General features: G+C 40.7%; 1 protein-coding gene across 1 annotated transcript; it reads left to right on the top strand.

The window, feature by feature from the left end:
• Positions 1-1,356: 1,356 nt before the first annotated feature.
• On the top strand, positions 1,357-23,337 carry LOC149015663 (uncharacterized). Its single transcript, XM_089155086.1, has 6 exons — positions 1,357-1,697; positions 8,672-8,816; positions 13,906-14,166; positions 16,468-16,549; positions 21,357-21,553; positions 22,450-23,337. Exons 1-6 carry the CDS (start codon positions 1,468-1,470, stop codon positions 22,753-22,755), a joined length of 1,221 nt encoding a protein of 406 aa, XP_089011212.1. The 5' UTR covers positions 1,357-1,467; the 3' UTR covers positions 22,756-23,337.
• Positions 23,338-23,608: the final 271 nt, after the last annotated feature.

The following is a 23,608-nucleotide window of genomic DNA, read 5'->3' as shown; positions in this document are numbered from 1 at the left end:
GATCTCTTCAATATCTTGCTAATACTCGTTCTGATATTGGATTTGCTGTTAATCGGGTTGCTCAGTTTATGCATGCTCCTACGGATGTCCATTGGAGTGCTGTTAAGAGTATCTTACGTTACTTACATGGGACATTAACCATGGGTCTTTTCTTTTCCCCGACATCTACTATGAATTTATTTGCCTTTTCGGATGTTGATTGGGCCGGTTATCCGGATGATCGTCGATCGACTACTGGTTTTTCCGTTTTTCTTGGCTCACATCTTATTTCATGGGGATCTAGAAAGCAACATACTATTTCTCGCTCTTCTACTGAGGCCGAGTATCTTGCTGTTGTTGTAGTTGCTACTGAGTTGCTTTGGATACGTTCCTTACTTGGAGAAATTGGGGCTTTTCTCCCTGTTGCTCCTCAAATCTGGTGTGACAATATTGGTGCTACCTATATGACTGCCAATCCTATCTTTCATGCACGCACCAAACATATTGAGATTGATTTTCATTTTGTTCGGGATTTGGTTGCCACTTGTTAGCTTGTTGTTTGATATATTTCTAATCAGGATCAGTTGGCCGATCTACTTACCAAGGGTCTTTCTCGTGCTCGATTCTGTTATTTGAGAGACAAGGCTTACGTATACTACCTTTAATAAAATATATGAGATATTCCTTTCATCAATAACTTTTAAAAGTTTCTTGGGTTACATATATTTTTTTGTAAACAAAAGAGGAGATGCAGTAGCGGTGACCTAGCGGCCCCCGCTACACAATATTCGGACTTTCGGAGGAGTCGCTACACAATATTCGGACTTTTTATCGGAGGAGCAAAAATGATTCGATCTTGGGACATGAGGTTTACCAAACCACTTGGGACCACTAGACCACCACCCCCGGTGGTTTCTCGGGTTACATGGATCATATGGATATCGGCCGTGGCCATGTTCTCTTGATAAAAGCAGCTAGGGTAAATCCGTCATATCAAGACCAATTTTGGCTGAGGCTATTCAGCTGATGATCCCAAAATTTAAGTCCGGATCATCTCCCCGTTGGAGGATCACAGAACCACGAGTTTTACAACCACAAACATAGTGGGGCTTACTGGTGAAGATATGAGTTTTTTTTCCACCTGTGAGCCACACTATGTTTTGTGGTTATGGAGCCGTCTCTGTGCTACCCGACAGGAAGATCGATCATGACTCCCAAAATTTCGGCCTTTTTATTGAATCTGTAACGGTGTGCGGACAGCATGCCAGCGTAGAAGCTATGACACACGCGTGTCAAACCGTTGCCAGCCAAGTCCCGTTCAAGTCGATCAACAAGAAAAGCAACAGTGTTCTATTTCTACCACACGACAACAAAAAAACAAAAAAAAAAAAAAAAAGGAACGTAACAGTGAAAACGAAGTTCACATAGCCATGCTTCTCACACAAGAAAGCTCGTAGAATCATTGAATCGCATTGAAGAGATTGGTTCATGGATATTTGGTTTTCTTCCTCTAATCTGGGGGGAATATTCGTCGGACCAGAACAATTCTGGCGGGAAAACTCTCGTGGTTGTTGGGTGACGATTCTTGTGCTTGTCTTTCTTTTTATCTGTCAACCTGCAAAGAGGGCTTTAACGCTCACGAGGCGCCGCAGCTACCAATCAGTTTCTGCTCATGATAGCCAAACTCCTGTTTCTAGCCATGGAGATTCTCAAATCAGGTAATTTCTTCCTCTGCTTTTAGTCAGTTTGGAAGTTTTCATTTTAAAAATTCTGAATTTATTTAAGTTTAATCGAAATCTGGGTAGAGGTATGTCTTAATCCGAAGCAGTCGTCTGTCAATGCAGTAGATTGATTCGAAAATCATCTCTTTTCCACTCTATCCGGTTATTGGTGATGAATGAATTCTATATAATGATTAAATGCCGGAAGCAAACCTTAATATTCATATAGACCTGAGACTCTTAGGTTCCCAGTTTTCAGAGAATGGTCAATCTAACCTTCTCGCTTGTAGAATAACGTTAATTTTGTGTGATGTTGTTCCAAAATCTGCCGTCTACGATTGGACCGTAGATAGCTGGGTTTGTTGATGATTCACTCGGTTCTCTGCACAATGAAAATGAGTCGGTGCGGGCCGACTCAGATGGTCTCGGTCAGCTGCTTTCGAAGATTAAGTCGGACTAGGAACGAGACAAGCCCCAAAGCAAGGGAGTTAATACCCAAGCACATGAAACAACTGGGTGGATTTTGGGAAATTAATTATCATTACCAGATTCCTTGGTGGTTGGGGGGATATTTGTAGCATGGTCTAACCTCGTGAACCATCGGATGCGTGAGGGCTGATTTATCTTATATGGTGAGATTGACACATCAGCAGCACTCCTTGTCCGTTCTGACGGTGTCCTTACTTGACACTGGGAGAGCTGATAGTTGATGTGACATGTCTTCTGCTGAGTTCCCGATAGATTGGCTGGAAGCAGCCCCAGGCAAATATCCTTGAGGCTTTTGTATCCCTTGATACATACGGGGCATTTAATGTTGAATTTAGTGCACTAGCACTCGCGTTATAGGATAGGACACAAGACTCAACTCTCAACGGGTTCATTTGATTGGACATCCCCGGAAAGTGGGACTACAAAGGATGGGCAGAACTTGGTGTCACTGGGGAGAACCCGGGCTACCAATCATGTGCTCGGACAGGATCCACCCCATCAGAGGTACTTTATGCAAAATCCGCGCAACACGAGCCCCAGACCATGGTGTCACCTCTTATGGGCTGGTACCATTGGGTGGTTCTTTCGAGGCAAGATGGTCGGGCAATAGTCATGCGAAGAGTCACTTCTAATAACCAATTGATGTGAATAGTCACTGAGGACATGGAGGGTTGTTTTAATGACAAGACCGATGTCAGTTGAGGAGACGTGCACACAAATCATGGCGAGTCATCTCACGCCATGTGTTCTGGTTGTAATCATGGACTCGAATATGCTACTCGACGGATTTATCTCATCCGTCCGTATAGTTCCATCCCAACCGTTGATTTAAAAATCTGAAACGTTGTTCTTGGGGTATAAATAGGGGTCACTTTCTTCCTCTTCTCTTTTCACTGTTGTTGTGCTAGAGCTCGAGGTGCTGTTGCTTGTGCAGTTGGCCCCCATTCTCTGAGTTTCTCGCTCAAATACTTTCATTCTCTCTCTCTTTCTCTCCTTTTATACGGTAAGTGCTTCTTATCCTCCTTTCTTCTTCTCCTTCTGTCTTTGGGAGCCTTTTAGTCAAAACTGTTGCTTCATCTCCTTGTTAGACACCATAGGTACAACTTTAATTAAGAAATATGATGACCAAGGCAATCCTATTTGCCCTGTGATCCTTTGGAAGAGTTTAGAATAAGAGGGGACCTCTTTTTCGAGGCCTTCACCAAACATCCTTGAACCTTCTCACTTTGAGATGATGGAAGAAGAAGTCCCAGAAACATTAGTTAGGGAAGATTCTAAGAGTACATCCCCTGAAGGGAGAGAAGTAGAAGATGTCAAGCAAATTGACCAACCCTTTGATAGGAGGCATCCAAATTTTCATGGAAACGCTGGTCCTAAATTCTTTCCAAACCTTCTGCAACATTAACACCTCCAGTTGATGAGCCATGCCCTTAGAATCCCTCAAGACTTCTCAATTCGCCTGCATGATTATGACGAGAGGGCTAATAGTCTTGGTCCCGACGAATTCCCTCTGTGCTTTGACTCGATGCTTGGAGGTTTGAGGATTCCCCTACACCCCTTCTATATGCAAGTGTTGTACCAATTCGAGCTGAACCCGATATGGTCACCCCTAATGGTTGAAGAATTTTTACCGACTTCATTGGATACTGCATTAGCTTAGGTGTAGATTCTACTCTGCCTCTGTGCTAGTGGATCTACATGTTGAAAGACCTACCACAAGAGGGGTGGTATTACTTTAGCAGGGGGGACGATTAACACCATGTTCTTGGTATTCGTCATTGACAATGGGTTGGAGGGACCAGTATATCACTTGTCGGCCACCTTATGAGTGCACTATAACTCACTTTCCTTGCGTCTCCAAAAATGATATATAAAACTTCAATAAAAAGCCACTTTTGTCCAAATCCGAGGAGATAGCCGACAAAAAGTTCCTTCGGAGCGAGGGGGTACCTGTCCACGGACATGAGATGGAGTTCACCACACCATTTGTCTAGTAGGGTATCTTGGATGGCGAGCCTCCGAATAACTCTTTTGCACTTTAAGTTAACTACCCCTTGTCGAGATTTTCTAAATCTCCCTTTGATTTTCCTTGCAAATCTGAAGATGTTGAGCTGAGAATCCATGTTGGCTCAATACAAGGTTGCACGCCACCCATGAGGAGGTTGGGAAGACAAAGGGATGCTTCAAGATGCCTCGGTCGACAAGATTAATTTGCCTCAACTTGTCGCCAAGGCCATTCCAGATGTTGAACTTAAGTCCCTCTAGGAAGTTGACACCTCGGCAAAGAAGATTCTAGAGAAAAAAGGTCCCAAAGAAGAAAGTTGTGGAGAAGAAAATTTGTGCCCCATTGGATACCATGAAAAAGGTGGCTGAAGAGGGGAGACCTGAGTCTCAACCAAGATTTGTGATCAAACACGCCCAGGTCAGGAAGAAACGACCATTGTCCCCTGGGAAGGGTAAGGGGAAGATTGATGAAGGGAAGCCCCACATTGACGTTGAAGAAATGGAGATTGTTGACCTTGCCCATATGGCTGCAAGTGGGGCCCAATTTTATTTAGATGTTGTCATTGACGGGAAGAGACCTAGCCTCCTTAGCAAGGATGGTAAGCCGGTGGAGGGGGAGAATGCGAGTTAGGCGGCTATGACCCTAACCAAAGGTTCCGAACCCTAATAGAAGAAGCTCAACAAGTGGTTGTCGAACTGGGCTTTGTTTAAAGGTTGCTCAATCAGGGACGATAGCTTTAAAGCCAAGGAATGGCCAAAGCATGCACTTGACCTTGGGCAACTTTGCAAGAGTTTTCTAATGGGAAACTTGACTCCATGATTGCTCGGTAAGCCGATGTCTATTACTCTCGTGATTATTTATTCCTTTTATACGTTGAATTATTAATGATTTGGTCTTGTTGTCTAGGGATGCCTCCCATATCCTTGGTGCATCCTCGAGAGTTGCTGGCGAAACATAGTTTATAGAGGGAGGCCGGAGAGCTCCACAAGCAGAAGTCAGAACACCAAGGCAAGTATGACGTCTTGGACATGGAGGTTAAGGGTTTGCGGGAAAAGGTCGTTGACGTGGACAAAAAAACTACAAAAATGGAAGCCACGCAAAAATGCCTTCGTGATGGAAGAGAAAAAGCGAGAGTGGAGTGAAACAATGGTATAAAAGAGATGGAGGAGGCTTTGAAAAAGATGAATGAGTCTCGTCGAGAGGTCGAGAAGGCCCGAACAGAAAAAGCAAGATTGTTTGAGGATGGGGTGAAGCTCTCCGAGGAAAAGACGATTCTTCTGGAGGAGAAGAATGATCTAAAGAATCACATTCTTGAGCTAATTGGCGAACTAGTTGAAGTTGGCCCTAAGATTGTTACTGCATATAAATCTTATTTGAGTTTAAGATGGACATGTCGGCCTACTTTGAAGAATACAAGAAAACTGTGGACTTCCAAACAGTATGCCTTAAAGCAGCTGGTCTTGCTTTCTAGAATGCGGTGGATTCTCCCGGACAGATTCTAGAAGTTCTTCTTGGACATGATCGATGCCAGTATCTATGAAAAACTTAAGCTTCCACTCCCTCAATGGATGATTGACTTGGCAAAGACGTTGGATGATGCTTTGTTGCCCATTGCCCTGGTGGAAGCGGTACCCCAGAGGGAAACCTTGAGGGAAAAATTCAAGTAGGAGAGGACTAGCAAACAGGTCTTCATTACCGTGAAGCAAGAGAAAGTCAATGCACCTCCTTAGTGATCTTTCATGTTGATGTCCCTCCCCCTCACTTCTTGATCACTTCTTATATTTACTTCAACTTGATCGATGAATATTCATTCTTCATTTTCTTTTATTGCTTATGATAATACCAATCCCTCATTTTGCCGCATGATTTATTTATTGTAAAATTAGAATTGTAAAATAAAAGTACCATGGTTGACCAATATCCGAGGTAATACTTATGGCCCCCCTAGCATGGTGCCTTTGGCATGACTTTAATAATTCTGGGATACTTATTAGACGAGGGACATACATATATTTTGTAATGTGGTCTTAAATTTAACCTTTGTTGAGGATGAGTGTAAGAGCATTAAGTCCTAAGTTTTGGTTTACTAAGTTCATTATATTAAAAGACAAATATTGTGGGTGAGTACTCTAGATTTGTATTGATGAACTATAGCAAATATTATAACCAACCTTATTGGTAGAACTTTCTCAACTAAACATAGATCCATGCATGGGAGAGTTCTTTGTTGGTCTCTAAAATCCTTCAGGTTGTAAGTCCCTAGTGTACTTCTTTAATGGCGAGGTAAGGACCTTCTCATTTTGGGGAAAGTTTGTCCTTGTCCCTTGGATTGGAGGTTTTAGCTTGCTGCAAGACCAAATCTCCTGGTCGGAATGTCTTGTGATGTACTTGGGGGTTGTAATACATAGCTGTCATTTTTTAGTGGGTAATATTACGATATAGTGCAGTCTCTCGTACTTCATCTAAGAAATCCAAGTTTGCTTGAAAACCTTTTTCATTTGCTTTGGGATCATACTCATTTGATCTCAATGACCCAGTTAATACTTCTACAGGTATTAGAGCTTCAGTTCCATATGACAACTTGAGCGGGGTTTCACTTGTGGGAGTTCGGGCTATTGTTCGAGGGGCCTATAGGACATGTGGTAACTCTTCTACCCATCATCTGTTACAATCATCTAATTGGTGTTTGACCCCATCTAGAAGTGTTCAATTTGTCACTTCGACCTGGCCATTGCACTTGGGCTAACGCTATTGCGGCTGTTCGGAAGCTCACGTGATACTTATTGCAGAAAGCTTTAAAGGCATCGCTGTCAAACTACTTCCCATTGTCAATAAGTAGGATCTTTGGTAATTGGAGCACTAGATTCTACTAAGAAGTCTGCTAGTGCATGACCATGTTCGCCATCCTCGGCTTGAAGTCTACGTGATGCTCTCTAGGTTCCACCGCCTAAGACACCATCCTTCAGGATACATTAGGTCGATGTAAGATTTTCTTCAAAGGGAAGTTGGTCAGGACCGTTATTGGATGAATTGGGAAAATGATGAGTTTTTTGATTGCTATCATAGAGGTCAAGGCTTGCTTTTCTATCTCTCGGTATCTAGTTGTGGCATCTAGCAACATATGACTCATGTAATAAATGGGATTTTGAGCTGCCCCTTCTTCCTTAATTAACACGATATTTACAACATTTGGTGAGGTTGCAAGTACAATAATAGTTCATCTCCTAGGAGGGGACAAGCCAACAAGGGAGGAGACCCTAATTTTTCCTTCAGCTGCTCAAAGGCAACCTGACATTCATCATTCCACAACACGCCTTTGGTTGCACCAAGAGACTTTATAGCTTTAAAGAAGGGCAAACACTTGTCGCCTGATCAAGCAATAAAGCAGTTGAGGGTGGCTACTCGCCCCATTTGACTTTGAACTTCCTTGATTGTCTTTGGAGGTTGTATTTCCAAGATGGCATTGATTTTCTGAGGTTGGCTTCAATGCCTTGCTGAGACACCATGAAGTCTAGTAATTTGCCCGATGACACACGTTAGGCACCTTTTTCCAGAATGAGTCTCGTTTGATGAGACCTAAGGACGTCAAAAACTTAAACCAGGTTGGCGATGTGATATCCTCGATTCACACTCTTTACCAGCTTGTCATTGACATAGACTTCCATATTGCGTCTGATCTACTTGCAAAAATTTTTGTTACCATCCTCTAGTAGGTGGCTTCAAGATTCTTGAGGCCAAGAGACATGACGGTGTAGTAGTAGCTCTTTGGATCTGTCATGAAGGCTGTGTGGATCTCATCTTGGGTCTTATCAAGAATTTGATTGTTGCTGGAATAGGCATCTAGGAAACTCAATACCTTGTGCCCGACAGTTTTGTCAATCAGCAGATCGATCTTAGGGAGAGAGGATAGCAGTCCTTCTAGCACGCCTTGTTCAGGTCGGTATGGTCCGTACACATCCTCCATTTTCCGTTTGCCTTCTTTACTATAACTACATTGACCAGCCAAGTTGGGCACTCAATAGGTTGAATGAAGCCGGACTTCTTCAGCTTTTCTACTTCTGGGCGGATTGCTTCTTGTTTCTCAACCGAGAATTTCTCCTTTGAATTACTGGTTTAGTGTCCTTCTGGATCCAATCACATGGTCGGACCAGATGCACCCGAGCGAAGGTACTTGGTACAAAATCTGTACAACATGTGGGGTTTTGTAGTTAAGGTATTAATCCACAATGTATCATGTTTACTGCTCTTCCTGCTTGTTTTTCAATGACTACCTTTGTTGGAGTAAACTAAACTTTCTGGTTGTACCAATTTGTGATTTGGAATTGTCTTTCAGCCTTTCTATTATGTTTATCATAGAAATGATCAATTTACTCTGATGCGTTTGGATTATGTTAATATTCTGTGGAAGTTTCCAATATGATGTGATTATTTGTAGTCATGTCTAATGTAGAAGTTTTGTCTTCCTCCTTTCCTCCAGAATCTCTGAAATTATATCAGTTGGAGATTTGGGAAACTTAATTAACGGTTTGGATGGGAAGCTTAATGAGGAGGAGAAATGGGAAAACGTCATAGAAAAAAAGAATGATCTCCTTTACTATAATGCAAAATGCTGCAAACCCAAGGTTAGTGCTTTGTTACTAATATTTTTGTACATTACTATAATTGTTTCTGTTCCCTGTTAATCTGGATTATGAGTATGGTTGTGGGTGATTATATTTGAAGGATAGACTACAGTCTTATTAGGATCATTACCCGTGTCAAGATCTACAAGCTTTTTCAAATGACAACTACCTCCCCTCTTAGTTGGCTGAATTACACTTAGGCCTACTCATAATATGATAATGACAGTTATGTCCCCTGTACTGTTAGAAACATGACAATAACGATACTGTCAATTTTATCCGTTAAGTGGTAACTTGGTGTTAAACATTTTTTTAGAACTGCAAAATGCCTTTTACTGATATTATAATTTAGCGTAGACCCCAAACTACCCTCACCCTAATAATTAAAAACCATAAACTATCACTAGCAGAGTTGGGAGTAGGCATCCTTCCTTCACCATCTTCTCCTTTCTTCACTCATGTGGTATTTTCCTCAGCTATGGAAGTACTGGAAGAACCAAAACATCCCTCAATTGTTTTACTTCTTCCTTTCTTGGGCAGCTTAGCAGGAGTTCTGTCCACCCTCTGCTGGATGTCATCATCATTAATGCCCCCTTCTCCATTCGTAGTAGTGGACAAGCTCTCGCTAGGGCTACACATCTTTGAGACTTCGGAGATCTCTTCTACTGTTGGATAGTTTTGTTTGTGGCTGACTTAATAAAAATCAATACCAATGGGGAGGAAAAAAATGTGGGGGGGGGGGGGGGTTGAGAAGAATACAAAGGTTCACCAGATGGCACCAAGCCTTAACAGCAATCTAGAAGAGCGAGCAGCAAAAGAAAGAGGAATCTACAGAAACAGTAGGCAAAAAAGGCCATGATATTGTGCCAATAGGCCCTACTGGATTAGAGAAAAACCTAGTTTTTCTCTCTATCCATTTCTTTAAATCGCCATCAACTTGGTAACGCCCTTTGGTAATATGGTTACTTCTACAGCCATCATGATCCAAGGCTTCCCTCTCAGGAACACCCTCAAGGATATCCTTAATGCACAAGAAGAAGAAAATCTTGTTACCAGAGATTGGTTGCAATCAGAGAAGATAAGGGAACGAGTGATGGAGAAGGGGCCAGCCAAGTTCTTAGAGTATCCTCAGAGTTAGGAGTCAAAGTTGTTTTCTTCCCCATGTTGTTAACCTTTTCAAGCTTAATGTGAAAAGTGGGAGGAGGAGTAGGTGGGAGAAGAAAGCTTAACTATTTGACTTGAGGAAAGAGGGCAGAGGAAGTCTCCTGGGTTTCCACATTACCAGAGGAGGGCTTTGGGGTTGGAATCTCTGAAAGCACTTTCTTCACTCTCTCTTCTTCCAATGGTGGAGGAGGAGCTTTGCTAATTACCTCAGTTTCAGTCTTTCTCCAGGAGGAGTCTTGTTTGTGCTGACACAGCAACCCATCTTTTGGTTTTGTTGGCTTTTTGACTCTTAGAGACTACAAAAACTGAGCTTCTGTTCCCCATTACCATTGTTGAGGCATTCTTGCTTGGAAATTTCTGTTCCAACTGGAGATTCTTCTGGCTGGAATTGCAGTGAATTTTCCTTCCCATAGAAAGGCTTTCATCTTTCCAGCTGGGTTCTGGGTATGAGATTCAGACTTGGATGTCTTTCTCTCATGGAAGAAACAAGTGAAAAGGGTAGGTTTTAGTGGACACGGAGAATGGAAAGTATATGAATATTCAAAGGTAGAGGGAAACATTGAAAAAGAAAATGTCCAAGTTAAAAATGGAGGATTTTGTGACTTGTAGACTTGTAAAGAGGCAAACTTCCCAAGTCATTCACTGTCGAATTTGTGGGTGGAAGAGCTAGCAATCCTAGAGATCAGCCTTTTCCATAGAGTATCTGCTATGAAATCTTACGGCGTGAAATTCCAAACCTTGCATCTGCACCGAAAGATCTCTTCCAGATCTTGTCCTCGGACCATACTGGCGCTGTCATGTTTTCTGATCTAAATGACTAAGGACCATAGTTGTCATGGCGACGAGGCGATGCAAGGCAGTTTAGGCTAATTGAGGCGATGAGTCGATGAGGCGCCCTCCGAGGAGCTTTTGAGGCGGTTGAGGCGTTTTAAGTGAAATTTTTAGTGTACATCTCATTCACTCTAAATCTATCATATCTTATATAATAAAAAAACTAATATCAAACTACCTCTAGTCATCCAACATACTACAAACCACACATAATAGGTCCTAAATAAAAAGTCGCGAGAAGAAAGGAAGAGAAGAAGTTGTTTGTCGCTCGCCACTGCTTGCTGGAGTGTCGTCGCGGGAATGGAAGAGAAGAAGAGAGAAAGAGATTAAGGATTAGAGTGAGAGTGAGAGTGTGAGACTTGAGTCAAGAACTTATTCTCTTTGGATTTTGTTTGTTTTTATTTTTATTTTAACATTTGATCACATGTAGTGTCATTATACATATGCATATAGGTTCAAACAATAGATACTTTACAATCGGAATCTAATAAGTATTTCAATATATGCCTTTGATTAGGCATCTATCTCGTGATTTAAAAAGAAAAAGAAAAAAAAAAAAAGCGGACGCCTTATTGCCTAAAAATAAGGCAACTCCAATTTGAGGCGCTCCGAAGGAGCCCAGACGCCGAGGTGACGCTTAGGCGACACCTAGGCGACGCCTTGACAACTATGCTAAGGACTCAGGTATCGGAAACGTGACCTTCTGGAATCCATTGTAGCTCTCTTTCCATGGGAAACCCATTTTTCAGGTGAACTTTCTCTGCTGCCTGCTGCGATAAGAGAAAATAGCGTTTCCAGTGAGAGGGTTTGGTTTTGGGAGGTAACTGTCAACAGTAGGTAGAGGTTGTGTCTCAGAAAAAGGAAGAAGATGGGTGAAGGGGGAATCCCCCTTCACCCATCTTTATGAGTGATTTGATCCTTAGGTTATAACATATTAAGGGTATCTTTGTCTTATATAAAGTTGTAAGCTTGTAGCCTTTTAACAATGTCAGGTAAATCGACATTTCATTCCGCTTAACATAGAAAGTTGACAGTAGGGGGGATTATGTCTCCTTTTTCTGGTAAGAGGTGTAAATGTCATTAGCATATTAAGGGTGGTCTAAGTGTCATTCAGCCAACGAAGAGGCAAGGTGATTGTCATTTACCCGACTATTATCTACAGGATAATAAGTGGGCTTAGTACTTGTTTTACTTTCATTAGTTTTAAATTAAAATATTTTTACTTAATCATCAGAATTAGCTGTTGCTTAGAAATTAAGATGAACTTCCTAAATTACCCTTGACATCATGTTTTTACTCTTTTCCCCACTTTTTGGCATATTTATTTAGTTATCTTCATTTATCATTTTATGTGGGACCGATCACCATCACCACCACATCCCATTCTCTCTCTTTCTCTGTAGAAGGCCTCAAGGGCATCACCATCATTCTTGCAATCCTGTTTCTTGCCTCACCCCCACCTGTAACATTCCTTCCTCAGTATCCGGCTCCTGCTAAACCTGTCACCTAGAACCCTGGGCTCAACCCAACTTCAATACCTACCACATCACTTGTCTTGCTCCATGTTTACAATCATCTACCCTCCATCCAAATCCCCACTGCTTGAAAAATAATAGAACCCTTGAAGAGAGAAAACTGGTGTTCAGTATCAGATTAGTAGACCTTATTGTGGGCACCAAGATGTTTCCTTATTTCCTCACATGTCTCCGAAACTAGAAACCTAAAAAACTTGATAACCAACTTTGTCAGACTTTACAAATAACCTAAATTTAAGATATTATTCATCAACTTACTAAAATGGTGGTCTTGTTTTCATTTTCCTTATGGCAGAATGTAATTTGTCATTGATGCGTTGTCTTCAACTCTTCATTATAAATTATTGGCTGGTTGGTATGTGTCAACTGTCATCATTTATTTGGTTTGGCTGTTTCCCTTGCAAATGTGGTGGAGTGCCATGACTTGTGATTTTGATACAGGATCATTTGCTTGGTTGGACCACCATGCTAGACTTTGGAAGCCCAAACCTAGAAACTTGTCCAGTGGTTTTGGTTTAAGTTAGAGTTAATTAGTTTATTTAGTATTTTAGAGTATTATTTTGGGCTACCAAGGTAAGAATGATCGAATGAGTCGAAGTTTTGAGTTGGATTTTATTTTTCAGTTTCATGGTTCAACTATAATGTTGTAATTTTTTTTTCTTCTAAATACATGCTTGCAATTAGCAATAGATAGAGATAACTTGAATAGAAGTTTGAGTGTTTCTTTGAGCAGTGTGTACTCGTGCAATCCCTTTGCCTTCCCCCTTCGTGCCATCATTTTACACGTCTGCCATCAGATTTGGTGTCCCATCTATTCTCAGCTGTCCATTACTTTACTTGAACATAAACTTTCCCATCAGATTTGCATTTGATCAATCACTCTGTTTTTGAGCAAGGGCTGGGCTGATACTCAAATGGATGGGAGAGGGGTTGAGTGGATGGGGGGGGGGGGGGGGGGGGGGGGGGGGGGGGGGGGAGGGGGGGGGGGGGGGGGGGGGGGGGGGGGGGGGGGGGGGGGGGGGGGGGGGGGGGGGGGGGGGGGGGGGGGGGGGGGGGGGGGGGGGGGGGGGGGGGGGGGGACCTGGTTCCTGTCAACTGGGTAATGGAAGCCTGAGTGAGAATGTTCTTATAACTTAGGACTTATTTTATTCCTTTTCCTTCCCCACCTCCCCCAAGTTTCTCTCTTCCCCTTCCCCTTCTCTTCTCCCTGCCAGCCAAAAAAGAAAAGGGAAAGAAAAGAAAATCAATTTCTCCTATGCTTCATGAAATAAACTCCTTTTGCTGACATAAGTTAATTCTAGATCTAGCCCTTAACTTTTTGGCATTGTCTTGCCTTTTGGCTATGTGCTTATTATACTAAAAAAAAATTGCCTAGGGCTTCACCTTGACTGAAAAGTATCTGAGTTTTATAATCCTGATTTTGTTTGGAATTTATGATAGTTTTTAGTTTGCTGTGCCAATGAATGACAAATAGGCAAACCAGTGACTTTGCAAACATAAAAAATTCAATTAAGTTTTTACTCTTGCATTTAATTTGTTATTCTTTTCTGATGTGGCAGGATGGACCCCTAAAGTACCTCAGTGTGACAGTTTTTGAAAACTGTATGCCTGAGTTGTTGCGAGACTTTTATATGGACAACGAGTACAGAAAACAATGGGACAAAATTCTGGTTGAGCATGAGCAGTTGCTGGTTGATGAAACCACTGGGATAGAAATAGGCCGCACAGTGAAGAAATTCCCTCTTCTGACACAAAGGGAGTATGTATTGGCTTGGCGAGTATGGGAAGGGAAGAAGAAGACTTTTTATTGTTTTATCAAAGTAAGCATTACCAGAAATACATTAGACTTCACATGTAAAAGAAATTATTGCAGAAAATCTCAAGCTTGCAGATTATTGTGACTTATGAGGATGCTGTTTCATGATGTGGATCCTCTGTAGTTTTGTCCTTCCCCATGGCTGTTGTGCAGTTTTTGTGGGAGGATGATGAAATCATCCAGGGGTTACTTTAGTGGCATTAATTTAGATACATTTGTGCTTTGACAAGCAACACTTCTTGAGGTTAGCAGAGTACTGCGATGTTGTGTGTTGTTTTTATCTCATTTTATTTGAGGAAAGTTCTTTTTTGGATTTTGATATTTGCTTTTATCAAAATTTCAAACTGGGTCTCTAGGGATATGAGCTTTTGGATATCTTGCTTTTCTTAAGTCCTGTAAGTTATGCATGTTTACATTGCAAACACTTGAGATGGTTTGTTTTAAAAATGAATATTATGCTTACTTTTTGAATTTGCTAGATGCAGGACCACAACTGAGATAGGGTTAATAGATTTGGGTGCTGGGCCTTTGTTGCCTAGGTTTAAGTGGTCATTTGGCTTGTTCTCTGGGCCTTTAGCATGAATACTGAACTCGAGTACAAAAATGGCTTGGTACTTGGATTCACTTTTATTCCAAGTGGTTCTTTAATAGAATTCAGCTAAACTTAAGTTATAATGGCATGCCAGTCTTTTCTTATGTTTCATTTCAATTTTAGGGGTTCAGGTTCTAAGTCTAACTGGGCTTTTAGTTTTATTTCTTTTAGGAGTTTATTTCCTATTTCTTTTGTGAGTTGTATGACTGATTAGGCATCTACTTATAACCCCCATTTGAGGTAAGAGTGAAAAAGACAGATTAGTGAGTTTATCTGTTTTCTAGCTTCGGATTTGGAGTTTATTCCCTTTGTGGATTGTTGATCTAGTGTTTAAAGTCTAGATTGAGGTATTTGAAGTCCTGTACCTGTGATCTTTGGTGGGCAAAGTCCATGGTGGTTAAAGATTCCTGGAGGTCCAAGTCCAAGATTCTTGTTTTAGGTTGTGGATTCAGCTTGTCATCTTCATCAGCACCTCATTCATTGAAGAACAAGATCAAGAACAAGGTAAGTTGCAGATCAAGATCTTCCCCACCTCATTATTTCCCCTTGTCTTTTAATTTTCTTGAATTTTTGGACTTCCCAAGGCATTCAAAAATCAAAATATAAGTTCTCACCAATCTAACAATCAGATATGTCCCAAATATTAAGCACATCATCCCCCCACCCCTAGTGACGTTCGATCCTAGTTTGACCCCATTTTGACGAGTCAATTTGAAGGGTATAAATATTTTTGTACTCCCTAAAACCTTAAATCAAGAACTTAATGTACCCATTAGGTCATCACCAATCTATAGGAACTTGCCTTTACATCAGTAGCTACATTCTTTCCAAGTTCCATCTCTATCCGATTAAAAGATGCTCTTGTACCATTTCTCAAGAAAGTTGCCCTATTTTTGCCCTATCTCAATACCTTAATCCTTTCGTGTTTTATCTTTGGTGATCACTTAGCCAACCCATTAGGGATTAAACTTAACTTCTCAAGCTTTTAAACCTAGTCTATCACAAGCCTAACAGTTTCAACCAATTCCATCTTGGGAACCACAAGATGCATAGGCCTAGGTAGCCATAACCGTCATTTTGAGAAAACCTTCACTTCTCTGTTTGAGCTGGTTCTTTTGAAGATCTTGATTACTGGCTCTCTGTCAATTGAGGCTACATAATGTCTGGTTGATTTTTTCAGCCATTAAGTACCAGGTTCACAAATTGGGGTTTGATTAGGCAGAGTGGGGCCTCTGTTCCAGGCTTCTGGCCTATACTGGGTAATATGCTGATCTTTCTAAAAGCTTGTTTGGTATCTGGTTGAATTGAATATTCTGTATCTGAACCAGCATTGGGGCCACTGAGCAGGCCCTATGCCACTTTCTAAATACTTTGTTAGGTGTCAAAAGCTTTCTATTTTTGAGACCATTAAGCTTTGGGTGTTAGGGAGTTTTTTTTTTCTCTGTGTGTGTGTTTGTGGAAACTTATGATTACTTGGTGTTGCTATGATGTCTGGGCAGTCTCTTGGCTTGGGTAGAACTAATTTGTTTTACTCTAAACTTTAGTAGTGGTAGTGGTTCCCCCCCCCCCCCCTCCCCAATTTTGTGCACATAAGATTCTAGATTCATGCAGGGTTTAGATTATATTTCTTGTTTTGTAGTTACTGCTTTTGTAATTTTATATCATATTTGTTTGGGCTGTCTCTGTTACAAAACCCTTGCTTTTCCCCATTAGGCATGTGAGCATGATTTAGCACCACGAAGGAAGAAGTATGTACGTGTCAGATTTTTTCAATCTGGTTGGTGTATCAAGAAAGGTAAGTCAATCATCTGGTTTCCTCATTCTTTCTTTTACCTAACCTGATATCTCTTTGATGTTCTAGTTTCTCCCATGTTGAAAAACTGAGCTTTCTCCTGATTTTGTAGCGCTTATTTTTTTTTTTTTTGGTATCCAATTCACTTCCACCCCCCACTTCCCCCCCCCCCCCAAACCCGCCAAAAAAGAAAAAAAGTGGCCATACACCTTAATATTGTGTCTTTTGTGTTGTGCGTGTTAGTGCTTGCAGGGTCCTGATACTTGCTTGGGTTCTCCCTGCTTTTCTATCTCAATAAGTGTCGTAAGTTAGGGACATCATTGCCCATTAAGTATGACTTATTCATAGGCCCCAATAAGCTGTTTATGGTCACAATCTGAGTAGGAATCAAAATACAAAGCAAGTAGAAATAGAGAAACTAATCCTAGATCAATTAGGAAACTAGTCCAACACAGGATAGGAAACCAAAATAGTGAAGTTAAGAAAACAAGAACATAATTAAAATGGGGGTTTTAAAGAGGAGTCCTACTCCAATTAGGAGTTTAAAGAGGAGTCCTACTCGAATTAAAGATATTTTCCCTCAAAAAATCCCCCTCAAGTTGGGACATAGGTAATACATGCCCAACTCAGTCAAAATAGGATGAAAGATCTGTCTAGGTAAACCTTTGGTGAACACATTTTCTACTTGATCTTCAACTTCACAAATGGCATATAGAATTGCTGCTTTCCAATTTCTCTTTTATTTAATGTCTGTCAATACCCACATGTTTTATCCTGTTATGTAACTGGATCCAGCCAATGCCACAACAGAGCATCATGGGAAGAGGCACTGCAATGCCTAGATTTTCTAGTAAACTAGATTTAAGGTTCCAACTAGGGTAGAATTACAACCAATTGTAGTGTAATAACTTTTTTTTTTGAGGGGGGGGGGACAAACTACAACCTTTTTAAGAAAATCTGAACTGTCTGTAGACTTAAGTTCAGAATACAACCATAAACAGTTGCTTAATGAAAAGGAAAAATTATAATGAGAAGTGCTGAAATGTTTACTGTTTACAGTCCTAGAAAAGAGATTGTAAAAAGGGTAAGAACTGCTAAGGTACAACAGAAGAAAATCTCAAACCTGTTGCTAGTTTAGGTCTCCAAGGAAGATGAAATCTTTTCTTGAAAACAAAGGGTTTTTTACATGTAACTCACTTAAGTTGGGGTGAAACTCTTGTTGCCTCCCTTAAGTGGGTTATATTGCATGTAACTCAATCTAGTATTACATGTAGCACACAATTAAAATGGTGGATGAAGCATTTCCCTACCGGAAACCACCACTGCCCCACCTGTCCTACATCTCTTCTGTTATGTCAATGAAGCAGCTGGTGGATCTGCAGTCTCTACTCTCTCAGAAATGGTGGTGCTAGCATCCACCGGCTGCTTCATTGACATAGCAGAAAAGATGCAGGAGAGGTGGGTCAGTGGTGGTTTCCAGTAGGGGACAGTGGTGGGTGATCTCTAGCACAGGGAAGGTGGGGGCGATGGTTGTTCCGGCAATGATGGGTGGCTTCCAGCAAGGCGTAGGAAGAAGATGGGTGAAGGGGGAATCACTTCACCCACACAAAGGTTGGGTATGGGATGAGACAAAAGGGTAGCCTAGTAAATTGATATTAGGAGGGTATTTTGGTCATTTTATTTTGGGACTTAAACTGAGACTAACTGAAACTGTTTGTTGTGTGCTACATGTAATAAGTGAGTTACACATAAAAAACTCAAAAAAAACTCAAGTATGGGGAGAACAGGTTTAGGGCAGAACTGTCCTAGGTTTATGTTAAAAAAAAAAAAAAAAAAAAAACCTCAGGTATGGGGAGAACAGGTTTAGGGCAGAACTGTCCTAGGTTTATATATTATTTTAGATCATGGAGAAAAAGGAAAAGAGTGTAGCAGTTTGGTACATTCAATTCCTTTGATTCTATCACCAAAAAGAAGGGTAAACAATGCTGCGGCTAGGGTTTTCTCCAAAAGAAAAACTGAAAGTGACCTAACTTTATTTGATGTAGCTTCCAAGACTTTTAAGTGAGTAAAGAAGAGATGTTCCACATTTGCAAAAAGACTGATTCATTCACATTTGCAAGAAGAATGAATCAGTCTTTCAATGAAAAATTGAGAGAAAAAGGCCTTGCTGCAATTTTGAGGAAGAGCTTCAAGTTGTGTTGTTTTGGCAAACACTCTTCAGGAGGATGGGTCATAAGTTGAGCTTTAGACTCTGATGCCATGTTGTAAGTTTGAGAGATTATTGCTCAAAGAGTATGGTTTTCATAGGCCCCAATGGGTAGTTACAATCTGAGTAAGCCCCCTGAGTAGGAAAAGAAATACAAAAACAAGTAGGAATATAAAAACTAATCCTAGACTGATTAGGAAACCAGTCCAACACAGAATAGGAAACCAAAATAGGAAAGATAGGAGAGCAAAAATGTAATAAAAATAGGAGGTTTTGAAGAGGAGTCCTACAATTAGGAAACCTCTCGATCTATGTTGAGAGGTATATTTCCCTCAGACGACAATAAGATAGGGTCAATTTGCAGAGAGAGATTATAGGGAGCGACTGAAGGAGTTATCAGCTGAAGTAGGATGATTCCAGCCAAAACTCTCTTGAGAGAAGGTCGGGAGATAGAAAGGATAGATTTTAAGTTACTTGGCTGATTAGGAGGTAGAGGAGCCCCACTCATAAGAGAGTAACTAGGAAATTCAATTTTTCATTTTTCTTTCCTGGTCTTACTAAGTAGTTAAAAGTAGTTCTCAACTCGTTAACTCCTTCAATAACTCCTACCATGAATGTCACGATCCCACAACTGAACCACCTCGGCACCTCCATCTACTGATAATTCAAATAAAATAATCACACAAGGTTCAGAGAATGTAAACTAAATATATGGCTCGATCTGTTGTAGCTTCAGTAGGATTGTGGACCAAAACCAAGATGTCAAGTCAGAACCAACTTAAACAGGCTGTGTAGGGTGAAGGGTTTCAAAAGGGTAACTGAATAAGGTATGCAAGTAGGGTTAAATGTAGGTACTTTTTAGGGGATTGTATCTTCAGAACATGAACCAATTCTGATAGTGAAATAATAGGAAGGAGTTGCAGGTTATGATTTTAGGCTGGATTTAGAGCCTGAGAAAAGGTAGGGTTTTTAATAATGGGTGGGCTTTGACTGGGATCTGTATCTAGTATGACCTCAAATGGAGCTGATTGGAAGGCAATTATCCATGTAGCCAACCCCATTTAGTTGGGAAAAGGCTTGTTGTTGTTGTTGCTGTTGCTGCTTTAACTGGGATGGAATGTGGGGATGTCTGTAGGATTGATATCCTCCAAAGATGAGATGATTCTTATGGCTTCTTAAGATCCCTAAAATTTATGGATGAAGTATTAGGATCTGCTGGTCAATGGAAAAGTAATGGACTAAATTGAATAGATAAGGATCGAATGACAGTGGTACTGTGGGTTGGTTGTCTTCCAAAGGTTGAATGGTTCCGATGGACAGAATGTATATAAACTTTAGGTTTAGGTATTTGGCTGTTAAAGCTTGCTCTAATGGTGGTATAAGTTGTGATAGAGGACAGACACTGTGAAGGAGATTAGATGGGGTTCCTTGTGAAGGTTGTCCTTAGCTGGTTTTATGAATCAGTCTGGTGGTATATAAGACTGATAATTTGTGGTTAAAACATGGTAGGTGTAAATAGCAAATAGAAAACAAAACAAAAAGTGGGAGAGAAGAGAGGATGGCTTGCATCAGATCCCCTTGCCAACAGCAGGCTTCCATGGCGGATCTTCTCAGAAGTCTGTTCCAGAGTCAAATAAGGATCTGGTGTTCCAAACACTAGAACCAGCAACCTGCTGGACTTAGAACCATCTGGAACCTGCTGCTAGAGATATCTACTCCAATCAAAGCTCTCTCACCAAGAGAAGAAGGTTGCTGGCAAAGAGATTAGCTAATAGGCTATATCAAATTTCTATTAGCCAATCTGAATTGCAATACCACCTTGGGGATTTAACTAGGGTTAATCAGCCTAACAAATTTTATTTGTTTTGGGAATAGAACTACCAACTTTAAGCTAGCTAATACAAGTCAGGTTCCTTGTTGGAACTTGGAAGGGAACCCCTATTAGCTAACCTTGTTGCAGACCAAAACAAACTCCATGTTTTGGAAAGCTCACCTACTCAAAACAAAATAGAACTCTGCTCATAATTGCAAGTTAGTTAATTCATGTGACTTTTTAAGTGGTCATAGGACCTATAGAATTAACCAAAATTAAATAGCGAATTAAACACTCAAGTTTTAGACACATAAAGGAGGCCTATTACCAAATAAACTCACTGGACAAAGGGCCTAACCCCTATATGACCCAACCCTAGGCTTATTCCAAGGGTAAACAAGCCAAAAATCTGAATTCAATTGGTCAGTTGGATTTGATTTAATGTGTTAACTTTGCTGTGATGCAGGTGTAATGAAGTGAGGTTGAAAGTACTTTTTGAGGTCCTAGATTGATCTGCTTTGACTAATTTTTGTACTGTTCTGTTCATATTTGAGTGTACTTTCAAGAATCAATTTGATTTTATAATTAAAGATAGCCAATGCTTTACGAATTTTGTTTTTTACATACTGCTTCTTTTGTTGGAATATGGAAATGGTGCAATTAGTAGTTTTTACAATTTCTGGCCCTTGTATTATTTGCTACTGCTGTATGGTGGCCCTTTCTACTCTATTTGATACTTTCCTGTGTCAGAAGTTTAATTTCTCTTTGGTGTTGGATTATTCGGAATATAGTGTCTGGTCGAAATGCTTGTGAGATCAAGATGGTGCACCAAGAGGATGCAGGTTTGAATGTAGAGATGGGAAAACTAGTCTTTGCCAAGGGGATTTGGAATTATGTGTGTAAGATGGATGGTGCACTACGTCGGTACTCGCCCACCAACTGCCCTGTACCTAGATCAGTCCTGAATGCAGTCATTCTGATGCAGAAGGTGAGGATTTCTATCCTACCATAGTCATTGGTTATTGGATATTAACTGATGTGCCTTTGGTTAGTTTACTAATTGCTTGATCAATATATGTTTTGTATGGTACTAATGCTTGAGTTCCTGTCTTGTCATGACGAAGGGAGGAGGATTTGATGTTTCAGAACTCAAGAGTGCATTTGGTTACTTGATTCCATGGATTTGTCTGATACTAATGCTTGAGTTCCTGTCTTGTCATGACAAGGGGATTTGATGTTTCAGAACTTAAGAGTGCATTTAGTTACTTGATTCCACCGATTTGTCTGACACTAATGCTTGATTTCCTGTCTTGTCATGAAGAGAGGAGGATTTCATGTTTAAGATAAGAATGCATTTGGTTACTTGATTCCATTGATTTGAAATCCATGGGATCATGAGCCCGGACCCATTTGGATATTTGTTTTAGAGTGGTTTACACCCAAATGCATTACCCCATAGACTTATCAAATTTGCGTTGAAATGGGAATCTGGATTTCACCATTTCAGGTTAATTCCAATTGATTTCCCACATTTAGGCATGCATTTTTCGAGATGAACCAATCCACAAGTTCAGGGTAAGCAAACAGTGGAATTAAGTAACCGAAACACACTAATAGAGTTACCAGAAGGGGGGGGGGGGGGAACCAATAAAAATCTTGTCATGTTACTTTATTGATTTCCTTTTATTCTCTCCGAGTTGCCATTCGAGTCTTGCAGATTAGGAAATCATGGATGCAAGTCCTTTACTCTGTTCAGAGGAGTAGAGTGAAATTTGGACTAGAGATTGTGGGTGTATCAGATTTTTAATTCTTAGATTGTCACCTTGATGTTCTTCTGTTGCTTTGTTCATTTAAACGTCTAAAAAATGTGTCATTATGTTGTAGGTGCCACTGGAATTAGAAACTGTGATTATGACTGGAAACCCTGCCCTCCTAGAAAGTGCCATTGGTTGTGCTAGCAGCAGGAGGGTAGCCGGTGAAACAAAAGAGAGGAAAATCTTGAGACGGCCTTCTGGGAAATCAGTAGCCAATGGCTTGCTATTGCTTGGAGGTATCATTTGCCTCTCCCGCGGTCATTCTAGCCTTGGTGCTAAAGTTGCAATGGGTTACATCCTGAAGAAGTTTTCTAAGCATGGATCTTCTTCAAGCCAAGCTGGGCAAAGTGGAACAACCCTGGAATCCTCAAATTAGAATTGATTTTAATCAAAATGACTGTAAATGATCTAAATTATTGTATGGTAGAACTACCATAGATTCAATATTCAAATGTACACAAATATTAGTTATGGAAGGCTTCAATATAAACAAAGGTAAAATCCTTTTGTATCCAATTTTGTTACTATCAACCCTTGTTACCTTTCTTCTTGCCCTTGGCCATATCACTTGCAAATTCCATTTACTCAGTTCATTTTCTAATTTCCTTGCCTTTTTCTTCCTCTCCTTCTTTGTTTCAGAATTGGACTCACTGCCCCTGCCACAAGGTCAATGGGGTCTCCTCTCTGCATCATTCTCTCCCCTTCTTCATTCAGCTTTTACATCCCTCCCTTTATAATGTTGTGTTGGTGTGTACTTATCATTGCACTTATAGCAGACAACCCTTATTTTTCCACCTCTGTTCTTTAGTCTCATTAGTATTGATGTTGCTCTCATGTTTGGATTGGGGTTGAGGGTTGTCACCAATAAAGTTTAGGCTTGAGACATGCTACCACTGTTGCTCATCTTGTTGTCAGAGCTCAGAAACTCACTGGCTGTCTTACTTCCTTTGGCCCACCAGGATGGTAATGCTTATGACAATTAATGAACAATCCCAAATACAAGTCTAGATTATGTCTTTGATTTCAAGACTTTCCAGAAACCAATGTAATCTAATATAGTGTTTCATGGTAGAGTGGATTTCATTCCCAACACAGTGGATCCCACATGACTAATTTCTGGTTAGAGTTGAATGTCCTAATTAAAATTGTCTCTTACTGGGGTAAGACATGGAGTGGATTTCATTCCTGACACAATGGTTCTCAGATGGTTGATTAATGTGTAGGCTGAG

Source organism: Hakea prostrata, chromosome 5, assembly GCF_041222555.1.
Source record: "Hakea prostrata isolate BN-2017 chromosome 5, UWA_Hpros_2, whole genome shotgun sequence".
Classification (NCBI taxonomy): Eukaryota; Viridiplantae; Streptophyta; class Magnoliopsida; order Proteales; family Proteaceae; genus Hakea; species Hakea prostrata.
Note: the sequence above shows the minus strand (reverse complement) of the source record. Positions and strands in the feature narration are given on the sequence as shown.